The 27,494-nt window shown below is 36.1% G+C and overlaps 1 protein-coding gene across 1 annotated transcript in view; it reads right to left on the reverse strand.

The window, feature by feature from the left end:
* The window catches only part of BAZ1B (bromodomain adjacent to zinc finger domain 1B), a 76,205-nt gene that overhangs the window by 17,199 nt on the left and 31,512 nt on the right, over positions 1 to 27,494 (reverse strand). The window contains exons 6-12 of the mRNA XM_016199018.2: positions 26,140 to 26,337; positions 14,925 to 16,623; positions 10,048 to 10,186; positions 9,397 to 9,530; positions 7,098 to 7,203; positions 4,435 to 4,533; positions 1,220 to 1,397 (exon numbers count right to left, since the gene is read on the reverse strand). Coding sequence (XP_016054504.1) covers positions 1,220 to 1,397; positions 4,435 to 4,533; positions 7,098 to 7,203; positions 9,397 to 9,530; positions 10,048 to 10,186; positions 14,925 to 16,623; positions 26,140 to 26,337 — 2,553 coding nt within the window. The remainder of the gene's footprint in view (positions 1 to 1,219; positions 1,398 to 4,434; positions 4,534 to 7,097; positions 7,204 to 9,396; positions 9,531 to 10,047; positions 10,187 to 14,924; positions 16,624 to 26,139; positions 26,338 to 27,494) is intronic.

Below are 27,494 nucleotides of genomic sequence, written 5' to 3' on the forward strand. Positions count from 1 at the left end.
ATGCTCTTAAATACCAAACACTACCTTCTCAGTTACGCTAGACATGCCAATTAGAAGATACCATTTTATAACCACAAAGAGAAACAAAGAAGAATAATGATAACCCAATGTTAGTAAGGTATGGTTTGGCACAAAGTAGGCAATTGATAAATATTTGTTAAATAAAAGAGTAAATGTAATATCTGAAAATGGCAAAGTTATTTTGGGTTGAATAATTCTTCAAAAGAATCATTAAAAAACACAGATGTTTAAATTGTTTCCCTAGGAAATGTACCAAGAATTCATAACCAGACAAATTAAAACGAAAAAAGTAACATATATAATCTGCTAATTCTAACAGCAAAGAAAATGAAATACAAACTCTGACAGAAGATTTAAAATAATATCGACTCCATAGATTATTATGTATCCTGAAGTGATATAAAAACTAAAAGAAATAGAAAGCATTTTTTAAAATGGGGGGGGATGTAACTGCTCATAAAAATCATAACAATTACGCCCGGCCGGGCGTGGCTCAGCGGTTGAGCATCGACCTAGGATCCAGGCGATCAGGGTTCGATTCCTGGTCAGGGCACAGGCCCCGGTTGTGGGCTTGATCAATGACTCTCTCTCTCTCTTTCCCTCGCCTTTCCTCTCTCTGAGATCAATAAAGAAAAAAAAAAGTGTTTAAAAATCATAACAATTACACCTGAAAGTAATATAGTATTGTTATGTCAATTGTCTTTAAAAAATTTTTAAAAAGATACAACAATAATACACATGCTATAATACATGTAAATAATTTGAAAAGACCCACAAATAGTTTGGAGTTAATATGGACTTTATTATTTAAAAATCAATAAAAAAAACATTTTACAGTAATAATTGATGGATAGTATTCTCCAGTCTAACAGCAAGAGTATTGCCCAATATATGCATAACTCTGCTGAGCTAATCTGGCGTAAAGAATGGTAAAAGCAGTATACAACAAATATATTTCAGACCTCAAAGCACAGGTATCACATGTATGAGATTTTTTGGCATACCAGCAAAAGATGACAAAGAAAAAATATCGTATGTATACAGAGAATTTTCAGTTCCGAAACATATCTTTCAAGATAAACCCAAACATATGATTTCCAAGATCATCAGGGGAAGTCAAAAACAGTATCAGGGAACAATTCCAAACTGAGTTTTCATGAGTAACAGATTTCAAAGGGTGTTTTCTTAATATTCTTACCCGAGCTTCAAATTCCGATGTTTCTTCCACATAACCAAGACCACCCTTTTGTAACCTTGTTGCAACTTCAATGAGATCACTGCGAAGAAAATTTAAGAGCTCCTGGTTTCCATCACAGGATTTTAGGCCCAAATTTGGCTTCCGGGCCAAGTGAATAGAATGAATAATGTCCTGGTACCTAGAAAAGTTGGGGTGAGCAGGAGGGGAAATAAACTTTTGAAGATGGTTCATAAGTTACAATTATTTGAATAACAAGTTTTATTTCTATAAGATATATTTAGATTTTTTTTCATCTCTCCTTGGTAATTTTTAATAGTCTTGTGTGTTTCTTGCCCAAGTTTTCAAATTTCTCTTATTTTTTATTCATTTTTAAAATAAACTTATTTTATTCTGTATTTGATAAATTCCAGTATCTTGAAGTGGGTTGCTTTTCCTAGCTCTCATTTATGGTACCTAGAGTTTATATATTTTTAAATTATTTTACCATGAGTTTCTTGGAATTTTATCTGTGGGAATTCTTTGAGGCCTGGTTTGAAGGTGTGCTCCCCTCCAGAAAGAATGTGCACTTGCTTGTCAGTTGCCAAAAATTGCTACCAACCCAAGACAGCTTTAAATCATCTGCCTGAAATTCTTCACAACACAGAAGAAAAATGATTTCAACCGAAAATCTACATAAGGACCTTCACATTCACTTTTACATTAACAATTAACCGTTTGAGGTCCCAGCAAAAACGACTCAAATGAGACTCTACCCTGGATGGGGCCATAAGCTTCACTATTGGCTTCCTATACCAAAATGAAAACTAAAGCTCAAGGTCATCTAAGTTGAGTACTAAGTTCCCTATTCTTTCTTAATAATATGGGTTTTTAATGTTATTTTCCAGAATACAACTTCACTGTTTCTCACTGGTTTTCTTATAAAGGATTCTTTCAATGTTTTCTACATACAATATAATTTCCCTTTTATTTTCTTCTTTGATCTAAGTGTTACCTAGGAATATATTTAACTTACCAGTTAAGATCTTTTTAAATCATCTTTAAAGAATTTATTTCTGATTTTATTACAATATGATCAGAGAATGTACCCTGAAGCATTCTACTTTTTGAATTTGTTGAGACTGTTTTCATGGCTAAGTATATGATCAATTTTTGTAAATGTTCAATGGATGTAACAAAAAAATTTACTTGTTTATGTTTCCAACCGGCCTAGTATCCTTTGGTACACTTTAAAAAAAAATCTTTTTAGCTGAGCTACAACTGACTGTATACCTTTTAAATCCTTAATCATTTTACATATTTTATTATAAAGAGCATATATACAGATGTCCCCCAAACAATGTACACACACTATGTCTGTAGATTCTATTACATTTTGAAAATGAAATGTATTTTAAAATAAACACTGCTTTTATAATTATTCAAAGTGTGTATTATTTTGGGGGGACACCCTGTATCTTTTTAATAAATATGAACCTCAAATGGTTTGTGACATATTACCTCATCACCTTGGCCACCCCCAAGGGAAGCAAGTCAAATAACCACCACCAAGAAAATAGATAAATAAATTGGAGCAGAATCACAAATATTAGTGTCTTGGAATAATATGTGGAAAGGAAAATGGAGTTCAGTTATTTTTTTAAAAAGATTCTTTAGTGCCAAAATAAAGAGAAAAAGCCCCAAAGACTATATACACACTGCTTGACAGCTTTTAAAAAGTTCAAAACCAAGCAAAATAAGGTGAATATTTTTCTAATGTTCAAGAAAACAAAACAAAATGTGTAAATTTTGTTTTTAATCCTGACAATCTCTAACCTTTTAATGGAAGGATTGATCTGTATATATTTACTGAATGGAGTAAGTCCTTTCAATCCTACGCATGTGCTTAGCAAATACAGTGGAACCTCAGTTCTCAAACTGAATTCGTTCTAGGAGGCTGTTCAAGAAGCGATTTGTTAGAAAACCGAATCATTTTCTCCCATTAGAAATAATGTTAATTGAATTCATTTGTTCCAGACCCCCAAATGATTCCATTTTAACCTTTTTGTTTGAGAACCAAAGTTTGACTATATCTTAAACAGAAGGAACATCACAGAATTGTACTCCTTTGTGGTTTTGTGTACTGACATTTTCCCTTGTCTTTCTTAATTTCCCTAATCATATCTTTATTAATAAAGCATGACTGTGAATACAATTTTAATTAGCTTTTCACATTAAGCAGTGGGCTAAAATATGATGTACCCATTATCACTCAAAAAAGTCTGGCAAAATTGCAGAGCACGTACTAAATGGTATTCTCCTTTTCTCTTCAATCAAACCTAAACTCAAGAAATTAAAGGTAGCCTTAAGCCAAAATCTTGTCCTGGCTTTGATAGAAACAACAGTTAAAACAAGGAGGACACTAACAAATCTAGATGGAGTTGATGCCAATTTTGTAGACAGCACAGTTTTTATTTGGGATTTGGAGGTTTGGTTATTTTATTTTTTATTTTTGAGATGTAATTCATATAACATTAAGCTCACCATTTTAAAGCATACATTTGTAATAGTTTCTCTACTGTGGAACCATCAAAACTACCTAATTCCAACACATTTTCATCACCCCATAAAGAAATCCCATACCTGTTAGCAGTTACTCCCAACTCTCCCTGTCTCCCATTCCCTGGCAACCACTAATCTACTCTTTGTCTGTGGATTTGCCTACTCTGGATGTCTCATATAAATGGAACCATAACATATGCAGTCTTTTATATCTGGCTTCTTTGACACAGCCTATTTTCTAGGTTCATCCCCATTGTTGCATATATCAGTACTTCGTTCCTTTTCATGGCTGAATTTATGGATATACGAACAACATCTATCCATCAGTTGATGGACATTTAGGTTGTTTTCATTTTTTGGCTATTTGGAATACTGACAGAATACTTTTGATCAACAAATGATGTGCAAGGCTGCCTAACTATAAAGAGGATCTCAGTGTGGTGCATGGTATGCATTATTCAATGTCTAATCCTGCTACCCTGAATATGCATAGTTTAAAAGCGTATTTTTCCAAATAAGTATGATGTGCCAAGAAAATACCAAGCAAAAGGAATATAAAAGTTAGACATTTTTAAAAATGTAATCAGTTTTAACCGATAAGAAAAAAAACCTAAGGCATTTATAGTTTCTAATGCTGAAGAGATTTACGGTGTGAAGAGCAAAATGAAAATCCTTACCTCTTCTCTATTCTTTCTTTAAGCTGACTTTCTCTTATTCCTTGAGGGTGAAGGCAATTTAGCAACTCATCCAGTTCCTTCTGACTATCACATAAAAACCTGTAGGGGCAAAACAGACCTGAATAATTCTGAGGGGAATAAAAAGTCAAATACTAAGAAAGGGATCTAGGGTTGATGGTGGGGGTTGGGAGAGAAGAATTCTAAACTTGCTCACAAGAAGAACTAGTTTACTATTTCCATGCCTAATGTTAACTTTTTTTTTTTTTTTTTAATATATCTTTATTGATTTCAGAGAGAGGAAAGGAGAGGGAGAGAGAGATAGAAACATCAAAGATAAGAGAGTCATTGATTGGCTGCCCCCAGCACGCCCCCGACTGGGGGTTGAGCCTGCAACCCGGGCGTGTGCCCTGACAGGGAATCGAACTGCTATATCGCCTGGATCCTAGGCTGACACTCAACCGCTGAGCACTGCCCAGCTGGGCTAATGCTAACTTTTTTTTTTTTTAATTTATCTTTAATGTTGAAAGTATTACAGATGTCCCCTTTTTCCCCCCACTGATGCCCTCCACCCCACACCCCCCTCCCAAGCCTTCACTACACTACTGTCTGTGTCCGTAGGTTATGCATATAAGCATATAAGTTCTTTGATTAGTCTCTCCTCACCCACTCCCCCATCCTCGAGTTCCCACTGAGATGCGCCAGTCTGTTCCATGCTTCTATGTCTATGGTTCTATTTTATTCCTCAGTCTATTTATTAAATTCTATATATGCGAGAGATGATGTAAAACTAAGTCAGGAAGAATCAGAAAACCTGAACAGGCTAATAACTGATAAAATCGAAGCAGCAATAAAAAAACTCCCAGCAAACAAAAGCCCTGATGCAGACAGCTTTACAGGGGAGCTTTCTAATTGCCTAATGTTAACTTTATCCATGGACATTGGAGCCAATGTTTACTACTAAATATAAAGAGACAAATTTTATCAAGTTAATAGGCAATTTGTCCATACACCTTTTCAAAGACTAAACTTGGATATCCAAAAATAAAAGATAAATGGTCATTAAAGCAAAGGTGATCATAGCTAAAGCAGTTAATGCAATCACAAAGTAACAGCCCTTTCAAAACCTAGATCCCTGCCTAAAAGCAGAATCAACACAAAGGAAAATTAATGGCTATGTATACAAATGTTTATTTTTCAATTAATGAAGATGAAAATCCTAAATACTTCTACTTATAAATGAACTGAAAAGCATTTCCAATGCTATGTAAGAGCTATCACATACGCCCAGCCAGTCATGGCTCAGTGGCTGAGCATCGACGCAGGATCCAGAAGATCGCTGTTCAATTCCCGGTCAGGGCATATGCCCGGGTTGCAGGGTCGATCCCCAGTTGGGTGTGTGCAGGAGGCAGCCGATCAATGATGTTTCAACTCTCTCTCTCTCTCTCTCTCTCTCTCTCTCTCTCTCTCTCTCTCTCTCTCCCCCCCTTCATCTCTCTGAAATCAATAAAGATATATTTATTAAAAAAAAAAAAGCTATCATATACAAGGTTACACTGGGAGGGGATATAATCCCAAACCTAGAACAAACAAATATTTATTATCAAAAAACCAAGTCTGGCCCAGCCGGCATGGCTCAGCAGTTAAGCATCAACCTATGATCCAGGAGATCGCCATTTGATTCCTCATCAGGGCACATGTCTGGGTTGTGGGCTCAATTCCCAGCGGGGGACGTGCAGGAGGCAGCTGATCAATGACTCTCACCATTGATGTTTCTATCTCTCTCTTTCCCTTCCTCTCTCTGAAATCAATAAAGATATATTAAAAAAAGAAATCAAGCCCGGCCGGGCATGGCTCAGCGGTTGAGCATCGACCTAGGATCCAGGCAATCGGGGTTCAATTTCTGGTCAGGGCACATGCCCGGGTTGTGGGCTCAATCCTCAGTCGGGGGTGTGCAGGAGGCAGCCAATCAATGACTCTCTCACTGATGTTTCTCTCTCTCTCCCCTTTGCTCTCTCTGAAATCAATAAAGATATATTTAAAAAAGAAGAAATCAAGTCTGCTTTGCCACAGCCAGGTGGCTCAGTTGGTTGGAGAGTTGTGCTGTACACCAAAGAGATACAGGTTCAATTCTTGGTCAGGGCACATACCTAGGTTTGAGGGTTCGATGCGCAATTAGGGGTGAGTACAGGAAGCAACAGATTGACGTGTCTCCCTCACATTGATGTTTCTCTCTCTCTCTTTCCCTTCCTCTCTCTCTAACATCAATAAAAAACATGTCGTTGGGTGAGGATTAAAAAACAATAATAGCCCGGCCGGGCATGGCTCAGCGGTTAAGCGTCGACCTAGGATCCAGGCAATCGGGGTTCGATTCCAGGTCAGGGCACATGCCCGGGTTGAGGGCAATGACTCTCTCATCATTGATGTTTCTATCTTTCTCTCTCCCTCTCCTTTCCTCTCTCTGAAGTCAATAAAGATATATTTAAAAATACAAAAAACAAATAATAAAATCTGCTTTTAAAGCAATGAGTTTACATATCCAAGAAATCAAAGTTACACAAAATGATCTGAACAGATAATCATTAACTCACTGGTGTTAATATATTAAATACTTTCTTAACATTGAAAGGAAAAAGAAAGAGCAGCCAGATGAATGCTCACATTACCATAGATTCTGTCCTTGTTTGGGTATGGTGGTCTCTACCGCAATTTCTGTTGCTGGTCCATGTTGTGTGTTCATGCTTGCATTTTTGCCTAGGTTTGCTTTCTTACCTAAGAAAAATTAATACATTAGGTTGAATATAATAAATATCCAATTCCTGGTTTCAAAACTAAGCCACACACAGCATCAAACCTAACAACTAAAAACACAGATGCTGCCTATTACATAGATCCACATGCACAATAGATGCTAACTTCTCTTAAGTATCTTACATAAAGCATTTATCTGAGATATTTGTTCTCTATACAGCTGAATAGTTGTACAGTTCAAAGTTTAAGAGTTTCACAACTTAGAATGAAGATGGATAACTAAATAACTCTATCAAAGCAAATAATTTACTCCGATGTTAACACAAAGACATCTGTGGTAAAGGAGAGTCAACTGAAATATATAAACTACTAAATACTTACCCCCGAAAGCTTTAATATGTCAGATATGATTAACATTTTTGTAAACTGATTTTTATATACTAATATATGACATTAACATAGATAGATGTTAAGCCAGTATTTGAAGCCTTACCTCATACTACAATTGGTTTGTTCTGCTGCTCCTATTCTCTCCCCTGCAATACTAACAACCTTTTCTTTCCTTTTTAGTCCTTTCCGTCAGGTAATTTTGAAGAGAGCCTGCCATGCTGGAACTAGAAATCATGAAGCACCAACATTCACCAGGATGCTCTGGAAGTGAAGGGATTTGGATGCCAACCTTCTCTCAGGGAGTTCTAACTGTGTAGGCCCAACTTCTAAGGCTGGCCACTAAGCTTCTGAAACACATTCAGTCTCTCAGCCCACTGGAACCTCTCCTATGTCTGAAAATCCTGACTTCACATTTATTGCTCTCAAACATAACTGCCCTCACCTGGGTATTTACAGTCTACCAGAACTAGATTTTTCTACTAAGTATTACAATCTAATAGTTAATATAATAGGAAAATGCCTTACATTTAAAGTTTGGGCCTATATATTAATTTCCTTATCAATTTTGTGAGTTTAAAGTTTGGATTACGGGTTTTTCAAAACGAAGAAAAAAATTTTGAAAAAAATTAAAGATTTCTCAAAAAACACACAACAGAATCTAACACTTGAGAAGCAAATTTTATTAGGATATAGAAAGTAAAGCTGGAAGAAAGCTTATGGATCATCTAACTCAGTGGTTCAACAGGAAGTCATGTTGCCTCCCAGGGGACATTTGACAATGTCGAGTCACACATTTGGTTGTCACTACTGGCATCTAAAGGGTAGAATCCAGGTATGCTGTTCAATATCCTACAACGCATAGAATAACCTCCCCCACTGCAAGGAATTATCTGGCTTAAAATGTCAATAAAGCTGAGATTGGACAAGCCTGATTGGCCTAACCTAACCATCTGAATTTTTTATCTTCCTTAATGCTGAAGCCACCTATATAAAATGGCATAGATCAATGCATACAGTTGGTCTTCCACATCCGTGAACTCCAAACCATGGGTCAAAAACAGTATAGGTATTTATTGAAAAAAAAATCCATGCATAAGTGGACCTGTGCAGTTCAAACCCATGTTGTTCAAGGGTCAATAGTATATATACTTTCTCTCCCCCCACCCCCATATATATATTTAGAAAATTACACTTCTGGACTTATTTTGTGAACTGAACATACCCATGTAACCAGACCCCAGACGAAGAAAAAGAACATTATCAGTCCCCCTTCAGTCACTTATTTTTCAGATATTTGTTTTTTCTCCTCACTAAAATTTTAGTTAAATGACATTCAGAACCTTATCTGTCTTGTTTGCTACCTTGTATCATAACACATGAAAAATTTGTAGGCACATAAAAGATGATCCATAAATACTGAATAAATGAATTTTAAAAGTGGAGGAAGAAGACATATACCTGCCTTCTTGGCCGCCTTACCTCAATTCTAACCCTTCAGGTACCTAGAAAGAGATTTGCAAGGAACAAAGTTTGAAAACTACTCGTATAAAATCTAATACCCAAACAAGATGTTGTTATACTCATATAAATTTTATACGAGTAGTTTTCAAACTCTTTATCTTTCCACACAATGCTTGAAACAAAGTTGGTAATTGCATATTAGTTTCCCCCCTTTCTGTGCATTTCACATTCTCCCATCCCACTCAAATACATCTACCTAGAAGGCAATAAAGAAATTTTACAAATGGAAAAGGTGACAGAAGACAGACAGTCCTTCATATTTACACTACTTGAGCAGGTAAAATTACTAATAGATATACATACTACGGGGACAGTAATCTTCATCAGGAGAGTCAGCATGGTCTTTGCGGTGATGGTTGAACTGGTAGTCAATGCTGTCATGTACCCAGCCTTTTTCAACAAACAATCCTGGAACTTCATCTGAGAAGAGCCAGTACCTATAAATAACAACCACATATTAATAAGATAATGATAGCTCATGAGCACAGATGACTTTATTGTTGGGAAAGATGATTAAATATTACTAAACATTCAGAAATATACAAATTATAAAGTAAGACAAAGAACACCAAAAATGTTTAAAATTTCAGACTTGTTTAACATCTGTAATTTTTATAACTTCTAATATTTCTTGACTTTTGATTCCATGCCATGCATGCATTTAAAATACAATACCATTTTTTAAGACCTCTATTTGTTTCACATGTCACCTATCACCATAACTTAAGTTCCATATTTGTGATATCATAAGAACAGGGTCATGTCTTTATTTAACTTTGTAACCCTAGCATTTGGCACACATTCAATAAATATTCAATGAATGTGATGAGCAATTCTGTTTCCAAACTCCATGAACAGGGAAGCTTATCTATTCTCAGTACTTTAGACAGTTTCATAACCAGTAAAAATATAAAGAACCTATAAAATGACAAAAAATTAAGTTAAATAAGTTACCTGTTATGATTTCGATCTGTACCAATAGGAGTCCTGCGCATGACTAGTTTTGCCTTGGCAATTCCCTCTTGGAATGCCTTCTCAGCAGCTGCTTTGTGTTTTCGTATTCGTTCTTCCTCAGCTTCTCGTTCAAGTTTCACTGTTAAAGACAAAAAGAATCAACTAGATTTTTTTTTCTAGTAAATTCCACTCTTACAATTTAAATCATATATGGAGTGAAAAGTGCTTGGTATAAAGTATGTCTTAATCAAACCGTAAGTTTCCTTCTCCTAATTCTGATCTGTTATAAGAAATGACATGCAAAGGCAGCAATTTCTATCTGGTCCTCCTATGTGCTTTGAATTTTGGTGCTGTCTCAGCCATCAATTCAATGCAAAATCTTTTCTCTCCAAAATTTAACCTATTAATTTTAATAAGTGAATTGATTTTTATTAATAATTTTAAATGTAACCTTAAAACAGTCCTTAAATGGAATTAATTGAAACATTTTGTGACAGGACCATCATAGGATCCTCAAAATGATTGAGATAAAACTAGAATTAGCTATTTCAAAATGAAACAAATTTCTGCCTTGAGGAAATTGATAGTATCTTCAGCTTATTAGCCTTGGTGACAAAAAAACAAAAACAAAAAAGAATTGATAAAGCAAGGGCAGGGAAGCACTTGTGAAAAAGAGCAATTATTGCATACTGAATACTATTTTTTGAGTTAGTACTGTTAAGAACACAGAAATTTTAATGAACTTATTTCTGATCATTATATGGGTTTACTCTATCCAGACAGAAATTTCCGTCAACAAAGAAGTCCAGTTATCTTGCCTTTTAAGTTTTTCCATAACCATCACAAATTTTGATACTGTAAGTACAAAGCACTACCATTTACAATGCCAGAATTTTTAACCAATTCTCTACTGGTGACATCTACAATATGGTGAGAATCTGGAAAATGCATCAATCTAATGATATTACTTTTAAAAAGTTAAGACAGATCTCATTTAAAACCAACATGGCATGTAATCTTTAATAAAGTTTTCTAGCCTGCATACAACTATGTAGGCAACAATTACAGTAGAGATCAGTACACAAAGGTAAATGATAAAGAGTAATGGCTGAATCACAATAAAGGAAAGGCTCCTTCTCCTGCAGCTACAAACAAAAAACAATCTAAGGGAAGTCATCAAAAGACAACCAAATTTAGTTTCAGCAGTTACAACACTAAACTAGATATTGAAAGACCTGAACACTGCAATTCAAATAATGGCCATGGCAAGAGAGTAATATTTTTTGTTCCTTGTATCTCTATATCAATAATAGAATATCATCTTCCTAGCCTTTCTCCTAGGTTAAGATAAATATAACACACAGAGTAACACCAGCAACAAGAAATCACTGTTTCAGGTAAAACACAATGAAATGTGATATTATCTACATGCTATTTTATATGGAATGCAATTCTATTCTTTCAAACTGGAAAGTACAGATATATACATGATCACACAATGTGCATATAAAAACATTTCAATGGCCTTAAGTAATGTAACCTAAAATCTGTTTTAGAATATTACATATTTTCTAATAAAAGAGCTAATAAAGTAACAAAGTTGTTTGACTTCATCTAAAATCTCTCACACATAATTTAAGACTATTTCTAGGTATCTATCCAACCCTAAGCATCCAACTTTGAGAAACGGTTTTTACCATCTTCATTTCATAGGCTGGCAACTTCTATAAGGTTTAAAACTGTAACAGTGATCAAAACAGTTTAGTCTTAAAAAATATTTTGTGTACATTGTAAGATTGATCAAATAAGTAAATATTGATATAGATAGTGGGTGGGGGGTAGGGCGACTAAACAGAAAAGAAAAAACTGAGATGCAGACTACAGTGTGGTGATTGTTGGCGGTGGGGGGGGGCTTGGCTTGGGGTATTGTACACACAGTGCAGTGTACAGACGTTGTGTTGTGGAGTTGTGCACCTGAAACCTGTATAGTTTTGTTGACAAGTGACACTCCAATAAATTAAGAGAAAAAATATACTGATATCCATAGGTGCCAGGGATCTCGTGATACAAGAAAAAGATGCAAATATAGAATGAGGAAGGCAAAGCAGAACTCTTGGGTGTCGAGATTAATTTGAAATAAATTTAACAACAGAAATACAAAACTTACACTCTGAAAACTACAAAACATTGAAAGAAATTAAAGATCTAAATAAATTAAAAACATCTCATATTCATGGATCAGAAGATAAAATATCATTAAGATGGCAACAGGTATATTAGATCTATAGTTCTAATCTATAGATCCCAAAATCAACCTATAAATTCAAAGCAATCTTGAACAGAGTCCCAGATGGCTTCTTTGCAGAAATTAACAAGCTGATTCTAAAATTACTATGGAGCCCAGGCGGGCATGGCTCAGCAGGTTGAGCATCGACCTAGGATCCCGGAGATCACCGTTCAATTCCCAGTCAGGGCACATGCCTGGGTTGCGGGCTCGATCCCCAGTTGGGGGAATGCAGGAGGCAGCCAATCAATGATTCTCTTATCATTAATGTTTCTCTCTCTCTCTCTCTCCCTTCCTCTCTCTGAAATCAAAAAAGACATTTATTTTTTTTAAAAAGTACTATGGAATTGCAAGGGACCCAGAAGACCTAAAACAATCTTGAAAAAGAACAAGTTAGAGAATTCACACTTCCCCACTTCCACAACTACTACAAAACAACAGTAATCAAGGCACTGTAATATTGGTGTAAGGGACATATAGATAAATGGAACAGAATTGAGAATCCAGAAATAAATCGACACATCTACAGTCAAATGATTTTTTACAAAGGCGCCAAGATCGTTCAATGGAGGAAAGAATAATCTTTTCAACAAACAATAATAGGACATCACTGGATAGCCACACACAAACGAATAAAGTTGGGCTCTTACCTCATATCACATACAAAAATTAACTGAAAATTAATCAAAGACCTAAATGTAAGAGCTAAAACTGTAAGACTTTTAGAAGAAAACACAGGGGTAAATCTTCATGACCTTGGATTTGGCAATAGTTTCTTAGATATGACACCAAAACCACAAGCAACCAATGGGGGGAAAAATAGATAAATTGGACTTCATCAAAAATTTTTAAATTGGTGCTTCAATGGACATTATCAAAAAAATAAAAAGACAATGCATAAAACAGGTGAAAATATTTGCAGATCATATACCCGAGAGAAAAGGGATTTGTATCTAGAATATACAAAGAACTCTTACAAGTCAATAATAATAACAGACAAATAATCTAATTTGAAAATGGGCAAAAGATGTGAATTAGCATTTCTCCCAAGAAGATATACAAATGACCAATAGGCACATGAAAAGATGCTAAACATCATTAATTATCAAGAAATGTGTATCAAAACCTTAATAAGATACCAATTCACAACCACCATAATCCACAGATCACATAACAAGTGTTGGTAAGGATGCAGACAAGTACAGAAATCAGGACCCTCATACACTGCTCATAGAAAATATTGTGCATCCACTTTGAAAAACAGTCTAGCAGTTTCTCAAACAGTTAAACAGAGTTACCATAAGACCTAGCAATTATGTACCTAGTTATATACCCACAAGAAATAAAAAGAGACATCCATACAAAAACTTGTACACCCTGCTTTCAGCAGCATTACTCATCACAGCCAAAAAAGAGGAAACAAACCAAATGTCCATCAACTGATAAACAAGACGTGATATATCCAATCAATGGAATAGTATTCTATTAAAGGGAATGAAGTACTACTGAAACATATGGATGAACTTTGAAAACATATATACTAAGTGAAAGAAGCCAATCACAAAAGATCACATATTTATTATATGATTCTATCTATATGTTATGTCAGAACAGGCAAATCTAGAGAGACAGTAGTAGACTGGTGGTTACTTAGATCTGGGGAGGTAGGTGGGGTGATGATAACTAAAGGGTATGCGGTTTCTTTTTGAGTTGATGAAAATGTTCTAAAAGTGTCCTGCCCAGTCGGCGTGGCTCAGGGTTTGAACATCAACCTATGATCCAGGAGATCGCCGTTCGATTCCGGGTCAGGGCATAGGTCTGGGTAGGATGCTCGCTCCCCAGCAGGAGGCGTGCAGGAGGCAGCTGATCAATGACTCTCTCTTTATTGATGTTTCTATCTCTCTCTCCTTCTCCCTTCCTTTCTCTGAAATCAATAAAAATATATAAATATAAAAATATATATATAAAAGAGTGGTAAAGGTTGCACTTATTTGTGAATGTATTTAAAACCACTGAATTGTACACTATCAATGGAAGAACTGCATGATATATGAATTACTTCTTAATAAAGCTATTTAAAATTTGAGATCTGATGGTGCCATCAAAGCCCAAAACTTTTATGTTCTTATATCTTAATAAGGGAAAGATTACCATCTAATTTGGCAACTGTGCAGAGGGCTTCAAATGCCTTGTCATTCAACTGTTACAACAATCTTTACAAACACAAAGAAACTGAGTCATAGATACTAAGTGAAAGAAGCCAATCACTTGACCAAAGGATATAGCTAAGTCAGAGGTAGAGTCTGAACCCGTATCAGCAATTCCCTAGTCATATATTATTTCCACTGTACCTATTTGTAGATTTTTGTCCAACCCAGAAAAGATGTCAACATCACATTATCTAAGTCAAATTATCATTAACTGCAGAATGCACACACTTCTACTAGACTATTACATAGTAGGGTCCAGGTTATTACATACAGAAATAACTAAATAGTTATGACAAATAGAGACTCTACCATTACCTCAGTAATTTTCTTACTTTTACTATCTTCTAAAGGGCTTCCCCTTTTTTCTTATCACAAGCTTTTACCTTTCATTTCTCTCTCCTGGATTTCACGCTCCTTCTTAGCCTGAATGGCAAGCAGCCGTCTGCTTTTCACAGTACTTATCATGTCATCAGCTTCCATATCTACCTGGGGCTCAAATTTCACAACTTTTTTCCTATCAGTTTTGCTTAACCCATTCTCCTCTTTCCCATTTTCTTTATTTCTGGCTTCCATTTCTTTCCGTTTCTGTTTCTCTGCTCTCTTCTTATCATTTTCTTCCTTTAATACAGCAAGCCGTTCCTTCCACAACTCTGCAGACATCTGCTGTCTCGTTTCCATGTGGTCTTGCACTGAATATGTCATGAGAATTCGGTGGCAGAGTGCTGTCAAGATCTGTAGCTTCTCTTCTGATGTTAGCTCAAAAAATTCAGAAGTTTCCAGCTTCTCTAAAAACTCATCTTGTACTTCATTGTCCTCAAATGGTGCTGAATCTTTATTGTCATCTGTGTCTGAGCCCTCACTTTCCTCCTGAACATCAGATTTGCGCAAGCAGAGCCGTACTAGCTCTGAAACAGAATGCAGAGTCAGAGGGATTTCCGACAGCTTCATTCCCAATTCACCATAGTCTTCTGCTATTTCATCTTGTAATAAGGTCTGTAAGAGGATGACCAACACTCTATTCAGATATAAAAAGCCACCCTTTTCTGCACTCAAGGCTTCCATAAGGGACACAGCAGTAATAGGATATTGAGCATCTGGTAAGAGTAGCCCAGAGTAACAGCTCAAGAACTCCACCACCATGGCCACATCCCCAAACAGTGTGTTGGGCAGCCCTTCGGGGGTATCCACCAATCTAAATGCTGGAAGGATTTTCCCATTTAATTCTTGGTCCTCGTATCGCTTTTGTTTTTCTAGTTTCTCAAGCATTTCTTTCTCTCTCCGCTCTTTGGCTTTTTCCTTCAACTTTTCTCTCAACTCCTCTCGCTTCTTTTTCAAATATTCTTTGCGTTGCTCTTCAGACATAGAGGCCCACCTCTTTTTGTGCTCTAGAAGCTCAAAGCGTTTTTGAACAATACTTCGCAATTCTTCTGGGAGACGAGCTCTATCTTCACTGGAGAGAAGACGAGCTGTTTTGGAGATAACACATGACAGGGCACTCTTCTTGTCCTCCCTGTCTTTGTTTTCTTTGTAGTAGGCAATAAGGTGTAGGGCAGCAGGAGGCAGATGTTTATGAGGTTTACTAGAGGACCTGGGTGTACCCCCAGAATTTCGTGGGGCTCGTGTCATCTTCTGAGTGCCTTTGGCCATATCCAACAAAGTCATCTGCTTCATTTTGGTTTTAGGAGTCTTCAGGCCCTTTTTTGGAGATCTGGAATTCCCTGTGGATTTCTGTCCATTCAGGATGCCTTTGCTTCTGCCCTTTGCTTTCAAAGGTTTGTCACTGTGCTTCCCTGGCTTTTTGGCAGGTGGGCCTTTCTTAGGAATGTGAAAGTTACCATGTAATTTGTTGGTTGACATCATCTTCATCACTTCTTCCAGATGCTCTTCTGGAGATCTGGAATTCTTTGAGTTCTTCACCTTGAGTGGAGAGCCATTCAAGGATTTCTTCAAGTGTACATGACACCATAACTTAGGATTGAGTGCTGAACTCAGAGAAGAGTTATCTGTCTTGGATTTCTTTGAGGGCTTCCTGTCCGGGGATCCAGTATTCTTCCTCTTAGTAGAAGGGTTGAGAGTCATATACTAGAATTTAAAAATAGAAGCAAAATTAATTTTATAAACTAATTTAAAGAAACAGTATTTAAGCATAGTAAAGGCACTCTTTGCCACTATTCATGTAAAACTACAAATTCATTTCTCTTCACAGATACTATGTCCCTAAAAAAAAAACAAAAAAATGAAGTTAGCTAATGTTTTAGCCATCTTAACACAAAATTCTCTTGATACTCAGGCTTAAAAGGCTATACTGTAATATTAGATATTTTTGCTATGCAACTAGCTTTCTGTTTATATATAGATTAGGAGTTCTTAAATACTTGAACAGTGAACCCTTTCCCCAGAAAAAACATACAAAAATTATGCAAACAATTTCAGAGTCCATCCATGGATCCCAGATTAAGAATACCCAATCTAGGCTCTCCCTCCCCAGAGCACACTTGCACCTTTCCCTTCCCCCTTCCCCCAGACACATTACCATTAACTTACTCACACCCAAGCAACAACGGCCCTTCCTTTACCTCTGTGACTTATTTCCTAAGCCCATCTTCTACAAATGATTTCTTCTACCTCTGGATTCTACTAATAAATGTTCTCTTATAGTTGGAGTCTTGGTTCTGATTTATTTCCTAGCCAGAACTCAAGTACCATCTATAAATTGAAATAATGAATAAATAAATAAATAAATAAATAAATAAATAAATAAATAAATAAATAAATACCTGCCCTAGCCGGTTTGGCTCAGTGGTTAGAGCATTGGCCTGCAGACTGAGGGTCTGGAGTTTAATTCTGGCCAAGGGCATGTACCTCAGTTGCAGGCTCAATTTCCGGCCCAGCAGGGGCGTATGCAAGAGGCAACCAATCGATATGTCTTTCTCACATCAATGTTTCCCCCCCCCCCAAATCCCCCTCCCACTCTCTCTGAAAAGCAATGGAAAAAATATCCTCAGGTGAGGATAAAAAAAAAGAATACCTGAGCTAGATAATGACATTTGAGAAATTTTAAAAGTACTGCTCTTGAGACAGGACTGGTATGGTTTATGTTTAAAGTTTATCATTTAAATATTTTTGTCTAAATTCAGAAGCATATTTTCTTATTAAAAGTACCAGTGAGGCCCTGGCTGGTGCTGCTCAGTGGAAGAGTGTCGGCCTGCGCACCCAAGGGTCATGGGTTCAATTTCCAGTCAAGGGCATGTACCTGGGTTGCAGGTTCATTCCCCAGCCCAGTCGGGGAGCATGCAGGAGGCAACCAATCAATGTGTCTCTCTCACATCAATGTTTCTTTCTCTCTCTCCCTCCCTCTCTCTCCCCCCTTCTTTCCTTTTCCCTCTCCCCCTCCCTCCCTTCCGCCTTCTCTAAAAATCAATGGAAGAAGTATCCTGAGGATTTAAAAAAAAAATTATCAGTGAGTACACTAACAACAAAGACACTGTTCACAAATAAAGAACCCTGGCGACCCTGACCACATAGATCCTCAAACTCCCCTTTGACCCCTCCCCATATCTCAAGAACTCATTCTCATGAATATATTAGTAACTATAAGGCCCCTAAATTCTCAATTTCATAATTCTCTCTTTGTTCTTCCTCTCACATCTCTAATTCACTCTCTCTAGTACCCCAACTCTAATCCTTAAATCCCACCAGGACCTTAAATTTGTTAACTTTATCACATTTTTGCCATGCTCACACTTCCCTGCCCTTCTAACCCAGATTAAATTCCACAGTCAATCACTATAATCAATCTTGCATGAGGCTACAGTTCCTTTGTGTCTCTTGCTCTGTTCTATCTAGTCACCCCTGGACTGTACATGCTCAGCATAAACATGACTAGAACAGCCCTGGCCAGGTAGCTCAGTTAGTTAGAGTTATCTCCATACGCCAAGTTTTTTGGGTTTGATCCCCGGTCAGGGCACATACAAGAATCAACCAATGAATGCACAAATAAGTCAAACAACAAATCGATGTTTTTTTTCTCTCTCAAATCAATAAATAAAAATTTAAAAAAGAAACATGACTAGAATATAAGATACAGTGACAGTGTGTGGTATTAGTTCAAGTTATAACCAAGTACCTTCAAATGGGTCCTGAATGCCACACAGTAATCACAGTATATTCCTTAGTTCACTCACTTTCCTGCATTCCTAGACATATATCTTCTCCTGTGTCTTTAAACCTCTACCTTATCTCTACCATACAGAATTTGTTAATAGGTTAGAACTAGTCAACTTGTCATGATACCATGTCTCTGTGTACTTAAACAAAAAATACTTGATTCCTATGCTTTAAAGAATGTAATTACAAAGAAAAAAACCTGGCAGCTAAAACACAAATTAAATGAAGTAATAACCAGCAATGAAAAGGCACAGCCAATTTTTTTAAAAATACTGTTTCAAGTGATTAGGAGAAAGACTAAATAACATCTAGAATACATAAATTCTAAAAAAACTTCAGGTTTTTGAGTGAAGGGACTAACTTAACAAGACCAATGTGGCCCTGGCTGGGCAGCTCAGTTAATTAGAGCAGTGTCCTGATACACCAAGGTTGCAGGTTTGATCCCCAGTCAGGGCACATAAAAGAAACAACCAATGAATGCACAGATGAGTGGAACAATAGCTCTCTCTCTCTCTCTAGAATCAATCAATCAATAAATAATTGGGGGGGGAAGCAGTCTACAGTCAGTGGGTACGACAGGTTAATGTGAAATGAGACCATAGGCAAGGAAGCACCTAAAGACTACTGAATATGAGTTATGTATGAGCCCTTTTAAAAAGGCTACAGGGAAATAGCTAGGGTGAAATAAATCCCCGAGATGATATAGAAGAATACACCTATGTTCTTGTTAGGAGTAAACAAGCAGATATAAAATCTAATAAGCTGTATTACAATGCCAATGAGATATAAACATTAAGTATATAATGAGAGAAACAAACTCAGAACCAAGGCAGCACAAGAGGTATAAATATGGGCTGCAATGAATAAGTGGTCTTATACTTAACAAATGCTTCTTCTAGCCAAGTTCTATAACTTTAAAGGCCAATCTGCCTTTTAAGAATTACAGGCAATTGTAGGTTACTGTTCCTCTAGCTGGCTGTTTTTGTTGCCTGACTAAAATTGGTTGTTCCTCAATTATCAGCTTCAGTATGAAGTGACAGAATACTTTCCTAGTTTACAAAAAAGAAACACTATCAGTGCTTCAGGGGATACTTTTCACAGAAGTAGAATTTCCCAGTTCTTATTCCCCAGAAATAAATTTCAAAAGAATAAGCAAAGATAATTAATGCAAGATTCCATTTTCCTCGTGGACAGTGATAACACCAATACTCCAAAGAGAACCACATTTCAAGAACATTCTATATATCATAGAGCAATGACTGTCAACCTTTTTCATTTCAGGGAACACAAAGACTAATTACTAAAATTTTGCAGCACACCAAAAAGTATATTTTTTGCCAATTTAACCAAAAAAATAGGTATAATTTAGATTCATTCACACTGAAAGGCTATTGTGTTGGCTGTAGTCATTTTTTATTTGAAAATCTAAGGGAAAAGAGGTCAGTGCCCCTGACTAAAGAACTAGGTATTGCATGTTTTTTTGGTTTGTTTTAATTTTTTATTATGACTTGAGAGAGGGAGGGAGGGAGGCAGGAAGGAAGGGAGTGAGAGAGACACATCAATTTGTTGTTCCACTCATTTATGCATTCATTGGTTGCCTCTTGTATGTGCCCTGACCGGGGATCGAACCCGCAACCTTGGCATATTGGGACAATCAATGCTCTGAACCAACTGAGCTACCCAGCCAGGGCCAGGTTTTGCATGTTGTAAAATTTCTTGCAGCACACAATGTGTATCTTGCAGTGTGCCATGGCACACTGGTTGAAAACTGCTGTCAGAATAAGACTAAACACTACCCCGCCAGAAAGTAAAGACAAATATGTGCCTCTTGAGAATTAATTATCCTCTTCAGCTAGCCTTGGAAAATCTTCAGAGTACAGACAAAATAGACTGCCACTTTTTCTAATGATAAGGATGGCAGGTTACATTTAAAGTCATTCTAAAATGAAATTTATCACTAAAACAGGGACTAATGTGAGTCTGTTTCATTTTTACTATTTTAAATAAGATATTTTTTAATAGGGTCTTTTATAATTGGGCCACTTCTTTAATTTACTGGTTGTACTTCTTTCTACTTAAAAAGTCCAATTTTTTAAAGTCAAATTTAGCATAAGTTTCTTTAAATTTCTTCTACTTAGAAGCATTGTTTTATACAGAAATAATGCAAGAAAAAAGCTGGAATGGCTTAAACCATGAAAGGGTTTCAGCTACCCATTTTTATTTATAAGATCTGTTTTTCCAAGCCACACCATATAATTTTTTTCTCTTAAAAATTAAAGAATGGCCAGGTGGCTCAGTTGGTTGGAGGTCGTCCCTTACACCAAAAGGTTGAGGGTTCAGTTCCCGGTCAGAGCTCATTCGGAAGATAACAAATTGATGTTTTTCTCCAACATCAATGTTTCTCTCTCTCTCTCCCTCTTCCTCTCTCTATAATCAATAAAAACTTATCCTCCAATGAGGATTAAAAAAAAAAAAAAAAAAGTAAAGAAATTAACTCACCCAACCCCCTCCCAACAGGCCAGTTCCCCGAGTGAGCAGTCCTTCAGTAACTGGATCATCTCAGCATAGGGCATGCTGGGTAGTCACAACCAAATGGGAGCCGGCATGGCTGGACTCAGGGGAATCTGAAAAAGTATAAAACCACTTATGTGCTAAGGGTCTCCCCTATCCCCCATTCAACATAAGTAATCTACTAGAGTAGTACATAGGAAGGGAGAAAAGAATGGGCATCTGGATTGCAATACTATAATTTTTGGCAAAGGCCCTTCCTAATTGCTAAATAGGAAAAAATATTTCTGTCTCAGCAATGTGAGAGGCTGTAAGAAAAATGGTATATACAATTCTATACTTGTTCCCTGTCATCTGGAACAAACCCCTACAACAAAAAAGGACATATGATAAATAAAATAAAAATAAAGTACTTTATTTATAGTGCTCATTCAGATGCTAAATTTAACTTAATAGTAGGCAGCAAGGGCGGTAAATTAGAAAATCTATATTCTGATTCTTATTTCATGCTTCTCATTCACCCAAGGAATCATATTAGGAGTTTCAAGGCAACAATCACATTATGGGCTTGTCTCAATCTCTACATGCCTTTATCAGCAAATTTGTGAAATGTGTTACTATAAAATATTTTAAGTGCTTAGAAAATTAATATAACTTATTTTAAATGCTTCTGCTCTAGTCTCCACCTCATAAACTAACTTCAAGAGCTAAAATTTAAAGAAAAAATCTTAGGGCTATGAATACTTACTTGAAACATCAGTTATTAGGAGAGATAAAAAACATCTTTTTAAAATATATAATTAATATCACTAGTAATGAGACAAAATTACATTATGTGCCTTATGATATAACTCACTGAGAAGAATACATCATCATTTTTGTGCTATTTCTACCAAAAATTCATAAACTGAATCTAATCATGAGGAAATAAACCAAATTGAGGAGTATAAGAATTAGTTTGTGTTCTTCAAAAATGTCAAGGTTTTTAAATGACAAAGAAAAGCTAAGGGACTGTTCAAGATTAGAGGAAACTACAGATATTACAAGTAAATGGATTCTATTGAAACCAAAACAAAATTTTTTTGGCTATAGAGATGTTACTGAAATAAATGAGTAAGGGCTGAGATATCTGAGTAAGAACTGTAGATCAAGTAATAATAGCATTGTTTTACTGTTAGTTTACTAATTTTCACAACTGTACTAGACTTATATTAGAAAAGACCCTTGGTCTTTAGGAAACACATATTGAATTACTTTGTAAAAGGGCATCCTGTGGCCCTGGCTGGTGTTGCTCAGTGGTTAGAACGTCAAACCTAACATTTGAAGGGTCTTGGGTTTGATTCCTGGTCAAGGACACATACCTGGGTTGCATGTTCACTCCCTGCCCTCCCCCGTCAGGTCGGGGCACATATGGAAGGCAACCAGTCAATGTGTCTCTCTCGTTTCAATGTTTCTCTCCCCCTCAACCCCCTTCATTCTCTCTGAAAAGCAATGGAAAAAAATCCTCAGGTGAGGATTAAAAAAAGGGGGTCTTATAACCTACTCTCAAATATCTCAGAAAAAAATAATTTGTGTGTGTGTGTGTGTGTATAAAGAGAGAAAATAATAAAGCAAATGTGGTATATATGTGAAGAGCACTAGCTACATGAAGGAAAATTATAGCATTTTGTCTACTTTTCTATATGAAATTATTTCAAAATAAAATGTTTTTAAAATATATCAAGAACCATATTAAACTAGTCCAAATTATTTCAGGATTCCAATGTCTTTAAAAGTGTAATTTTCTTGTTATGTCTATCCAAAAGCTCCCTCACTCAGATATCTAACAGTTCAAAATAAGAGTTCAAACATTATGAATAGAATAACAAAACACTAAACCAGCATGTATTACAAGAGGGAAATGAACTCAGATGTCTGATTTCATCTTAGATGACAGTTATCGTATTACCCAATTGCCTTGTAAAACATCCCTCCAAGACATAAGGCCTCCAAAAAATTGTTATCCCTAAACTGAACTGTGAGTAGCACTTTTCTCCTTAACAACCAGAATTTTTTAAAGAAATTAATTCACTAGCCATGTACCCATTATGCCTATTTTAGACATCACAGAATACAAAATGAGTAAGGTAGTTCCTATTCTCAAATAATTTATATTCTAGAGTTTACAAGAACACAAACATATCCTCATCATCACACTCGACCCTACTCAGATGACACTCCAAAATTCTATACCTTTAAAGAATTTTCCTCTCCCACCTAAGCTCTCAGCACTCCTTTCCTAAAAATTACTCAGAACTTGCTTCTTCTCCAGGCCTCATCTCAATCAGCAATAGTTGCAGTTCAGCAGCCTAGTAGAGATTAAATTCTAAAAAACCAAAGAAGACAGAGAAAATGTTTTTTTAACTTATTGCCTTTAGGATAGGTGGATCATGTGTGATCACTCTAATTTTCAATGCATTATTTAAAATTTCCTGTAGATGAGGAAAGAATCCAAAGCACTGTTTTATGGTCTGCTTATCTATGTCTTTACTATGTTCTATCCTGGCTGAGATGCCAAAAGGCCTTTAAGAAAACTAATTTTACAAAAAGAAGGAAGAAGTTTTATGCAAAATTAAAGAGACAAAAGCCAGTGACATAGCAAACAGTTAATATTGAGGAATAAGAAATTATTGTTCAAGATAGGAAAAATACATAAAAAGATAGTATATGCCCTTAATTTTGTAGACTGGTATTTTATACGAGCCTCAATTTCTCTTATTACATAGAATCATTACCTTTTTATTTTTAATTTTTTAAGTTTAAAGTGAGCGAGAGAGAGAAACATAGATCTGTTGTTCCGCTTAGTTATGCGTTCATTGGTTGATTCTTACATGTGCCCTGACTGAGAGGACTAAATCTACAACCTTGGCATATCGGGATGATGCTCTAGACAACTGCATTACCAAGTCAGGGCTAAATCACTACATTCTTATAACAGTTTAGCCTACACAAGCTTGCACTTCCTAGTCTCGATATGAATTATAGCCAAATTTCAATATTGGCTAGACCTCATTTTTCAAGACCTCATTAGAAAACTTTGAGAGTAGCCAATTTCTTCAGAAATTGCTTTCCAAGATACAAGTTCCTAGAATTCTAGTCTCTGGCTCCTATAAAAAGTATGGATCAAGCTTTTTCATTCTAGAAAACCCCAAAGACCTTTAAACTCATACTCAGTCTTTCATGTATTCACATGCTTTAATTGCTAAACTAAAATACATAAAAGACAGCTATGAAATAAAGAAGAGGAAAATATTGAAGGACTAAAATGATCCAAGAGTCTAAAGCCCATTTAGAGATTCTTTATTCATTTATTTATTTGTTAATTCTCACCGAAGGATATTTTTTCTATTGATTTTTTATAGCGAGTGGAAGGGGGGGAAGGAGGGAGGAGAGAGAGAGAGAGAAACATTGATGTGTGAAAAAGACATTGATTGCTTGCCTCCCACACGAGCCCTGATGAGGGCCAGGGAATGAACCTGCAACCCAGGTACCATATGTGCCCCTGAAAGGAATCAAACCCACGCCCACCTGGTCCACAGGCTGATGCTCTAACCACTGAGACACATCAACAAGGGCGAGATAATTTTATACAGGATTCTCATACAGTATAAATAGTAATCTCATGTTATAACTACTAAAAGCCATATTAGTTTCAAAATTTACAGCAATGAAATGACAATGAATTAAAATTTTTCCCCAGTAAATAAAAATACCAAAAATAAAATAAAAGGAAAAAATATTAAGGAAAAAAATTTAAGTTTACTATAGTTCCATGGACAATTTAGTCCTCATCTAGAAAAAGCCAATTAATTCCTAAATCCTTCTTTTTACACAAATAATAAAAATTTAAAGAGCATAATGAAAGATAATGCTTAATCATGTTGGTCTAGAGTAAGAAAACATGCCAAATGCTAAACTATGGTTAGAGGTCTTCATCAGTGTTTAAAGAAATAAAATTACGTCTCAATATACTTTTGTCAGCAAAGTCAACGTAAGATAATCGAAATAATTTGGTTTTATGACTCAAGATATCCTTAGTTTTTCACAATTAAAAAAACAAGAGGTGGGGGAACAAATCCTGGAACTCAAACTTAGTCTCAATGGACCAGCAGCTCTCTCCTTCCCCTTCTGGCCCAGAGACCAAGATGAAAACATCAGTATGCAAATAAATAAATTTACTAACATACGAAGCATAAATACTCTCACAACTTACATAAAAAACTCTCACAAACTACATTAAAATCTTACTGGAGAAACCCTGAGATAGAGAAGACAATCAGAAATCAAAGGCCATTGTCTTGGCTTTTGCCATTCACTTTCTATTCCCTCTAATTAGATTAGTCTGTTTTCCCATCTGGAAAATAAGATTAATATATTTATACATACCATACAGCTTTATAACAATGTTCTGGAGATCAAATGAGATAAAGAAAAAAACATGTTCTCAAGACAGAAATGCTACAAACCTGTCATACAAAGTAATATTCATTCCAAGTCTTTTTTAAAGCTGCCAGTATATTTGATCATCTTTTCTCATGTACAAAATCAGTTTTCATCTTTAGGATTCAATTCGCAAAATATGTTTTTGTGTTTATACCATACCTCATTACAAGAAAGATCTGAGGTAAAAAAGTGCATGTATATACTTTTTTAATTATGTAAAAAATAAATTGAACTAGGGGAGATGCTCAGCATGACTTCTTCCCTACCAACCCTGCACATCATAATCTATATAAAACATATGTATCTGAAAATTTTTGAATTCCTTATGTGATGTTAGAGTCCAAAATCTGCTATAAATCTAATCCTATTGGACCCATCTGGGAAAATAAACTCATATAATAGTGTTCTACCCTGCTGTCCAAAAATTAATAGTGACCTTACCTTATATGGATCAAGTAAAAAGTCACTGAACTTGCTCGGTAGGGAATATTTCTTCACCAATTCATCTTCTACTACCCAAGGTGCATTTTCACCAGTGCCAGCCCGTAAGGCATTATGCCGTATAAAGTATCGAAGTATCTCCTTATTTGGGGGGCGTTCTGTTCGAACCAAGCTGTCTGCTGGTACATTACTGATGATCTAGGTTAACAAACATAAACAATGCATCACTGAGGTGAAAAGAGCAATTAACCAATTAGAACAAAGATTTATGGTCTCTCCAGAAAAAACATAATTCTATCTATAAAATAGAACTATAAACTAGGTGGGAGAAAAACAATAATTTCCAGAGACAGAAAGTTAATTAATTAATTCCTAGGCAATTTGTCAATACGTATCAAAGTCTTAAAAATGTGTAAACCCATTGAACCAAAAATTCTCATATGAAAATATTGGAAATAAATGAACCAGTTATCAACTGCTTATAAAAGCAAAAAAAGGGGGGGGGGGGGGGGGAGACCACTACATGAAGATACATCAATAAGGGATTCATTTTTAAAATCAAAATACAACCATATAATGGACACCATGCAGCCACTGGGGAAAACACTTTTCTCAGTCATGACAAACTTATTAGAATCATCTACAGAGCTATTAAAATGCATAAGCTGACACTAGCTGGTGTGGCTCAGTTGGCTGAGCACCACAATCCCATGCACCAAGAGGTTGCCAGTTGATTCCTCGTAGGGGAACATGCCCAGGTTGTATGGTACATCCCTGATCGGGGTGTGTACAGGAGGCAACTGATTCACGTTTCTCTCTCTCTAAAAACCAATAAAAACATATTTTAAAAAAATGCACAGGCTTGGGCCTCACCTCAAACTTACTGAATCAGAAAACTCTTTGGCAGTTAGGCCTGGGAGTCCACATTTTTATTTTTTTCTGCTTTTACTTTTATTTTTTATTTTTTACTCCTGGGCCATTAAGTTTTTGTTGCTTCAGTTTCTTCTGGGATATCTTTTGCTTCTGTGTAACCTCCTTTTCTGGTTTAGAAACAATCTGCTCTTTCAGTAAGGATCATCTCAATGTGGCAGGGAGAGCTCATGTATGGGTTAATCCACCCAAGAGCTCTATTAGTTCTGCACCAGGTCTTAGGAGCTTTGTTCACCTGGATGTGCTCAATAACCAGAGAATCTACATCCAAACTCTTAAGTTCAGCATTACTCTCTGCATTTTTAAGCATGTGCAGCAAAATTCAGCACTTTTGGGGCCACAGACCCTGTGTCCAGCCCCACTGTTTGGACTGGGCACACCTACCAATTCCATCACTGTAGTGATGGAATGACAAATATTGCTTC

This window comes from Miniopterus natalensis, chromosome 3 (assembly GCF_054644295.1).
Source record: "Miniopterus natalensis isolate mMinNat1 chromosome 3, mMinNat1.hap1, whole genome shotgun sequence".
In the NCBI taxonomy this organism is placed as follows: Eukaryota; Metazoa; Chordata; class Mammalia; order Chiroptera; family Miniopteridae; genus Miniopterus; species Miniopterus natalensis.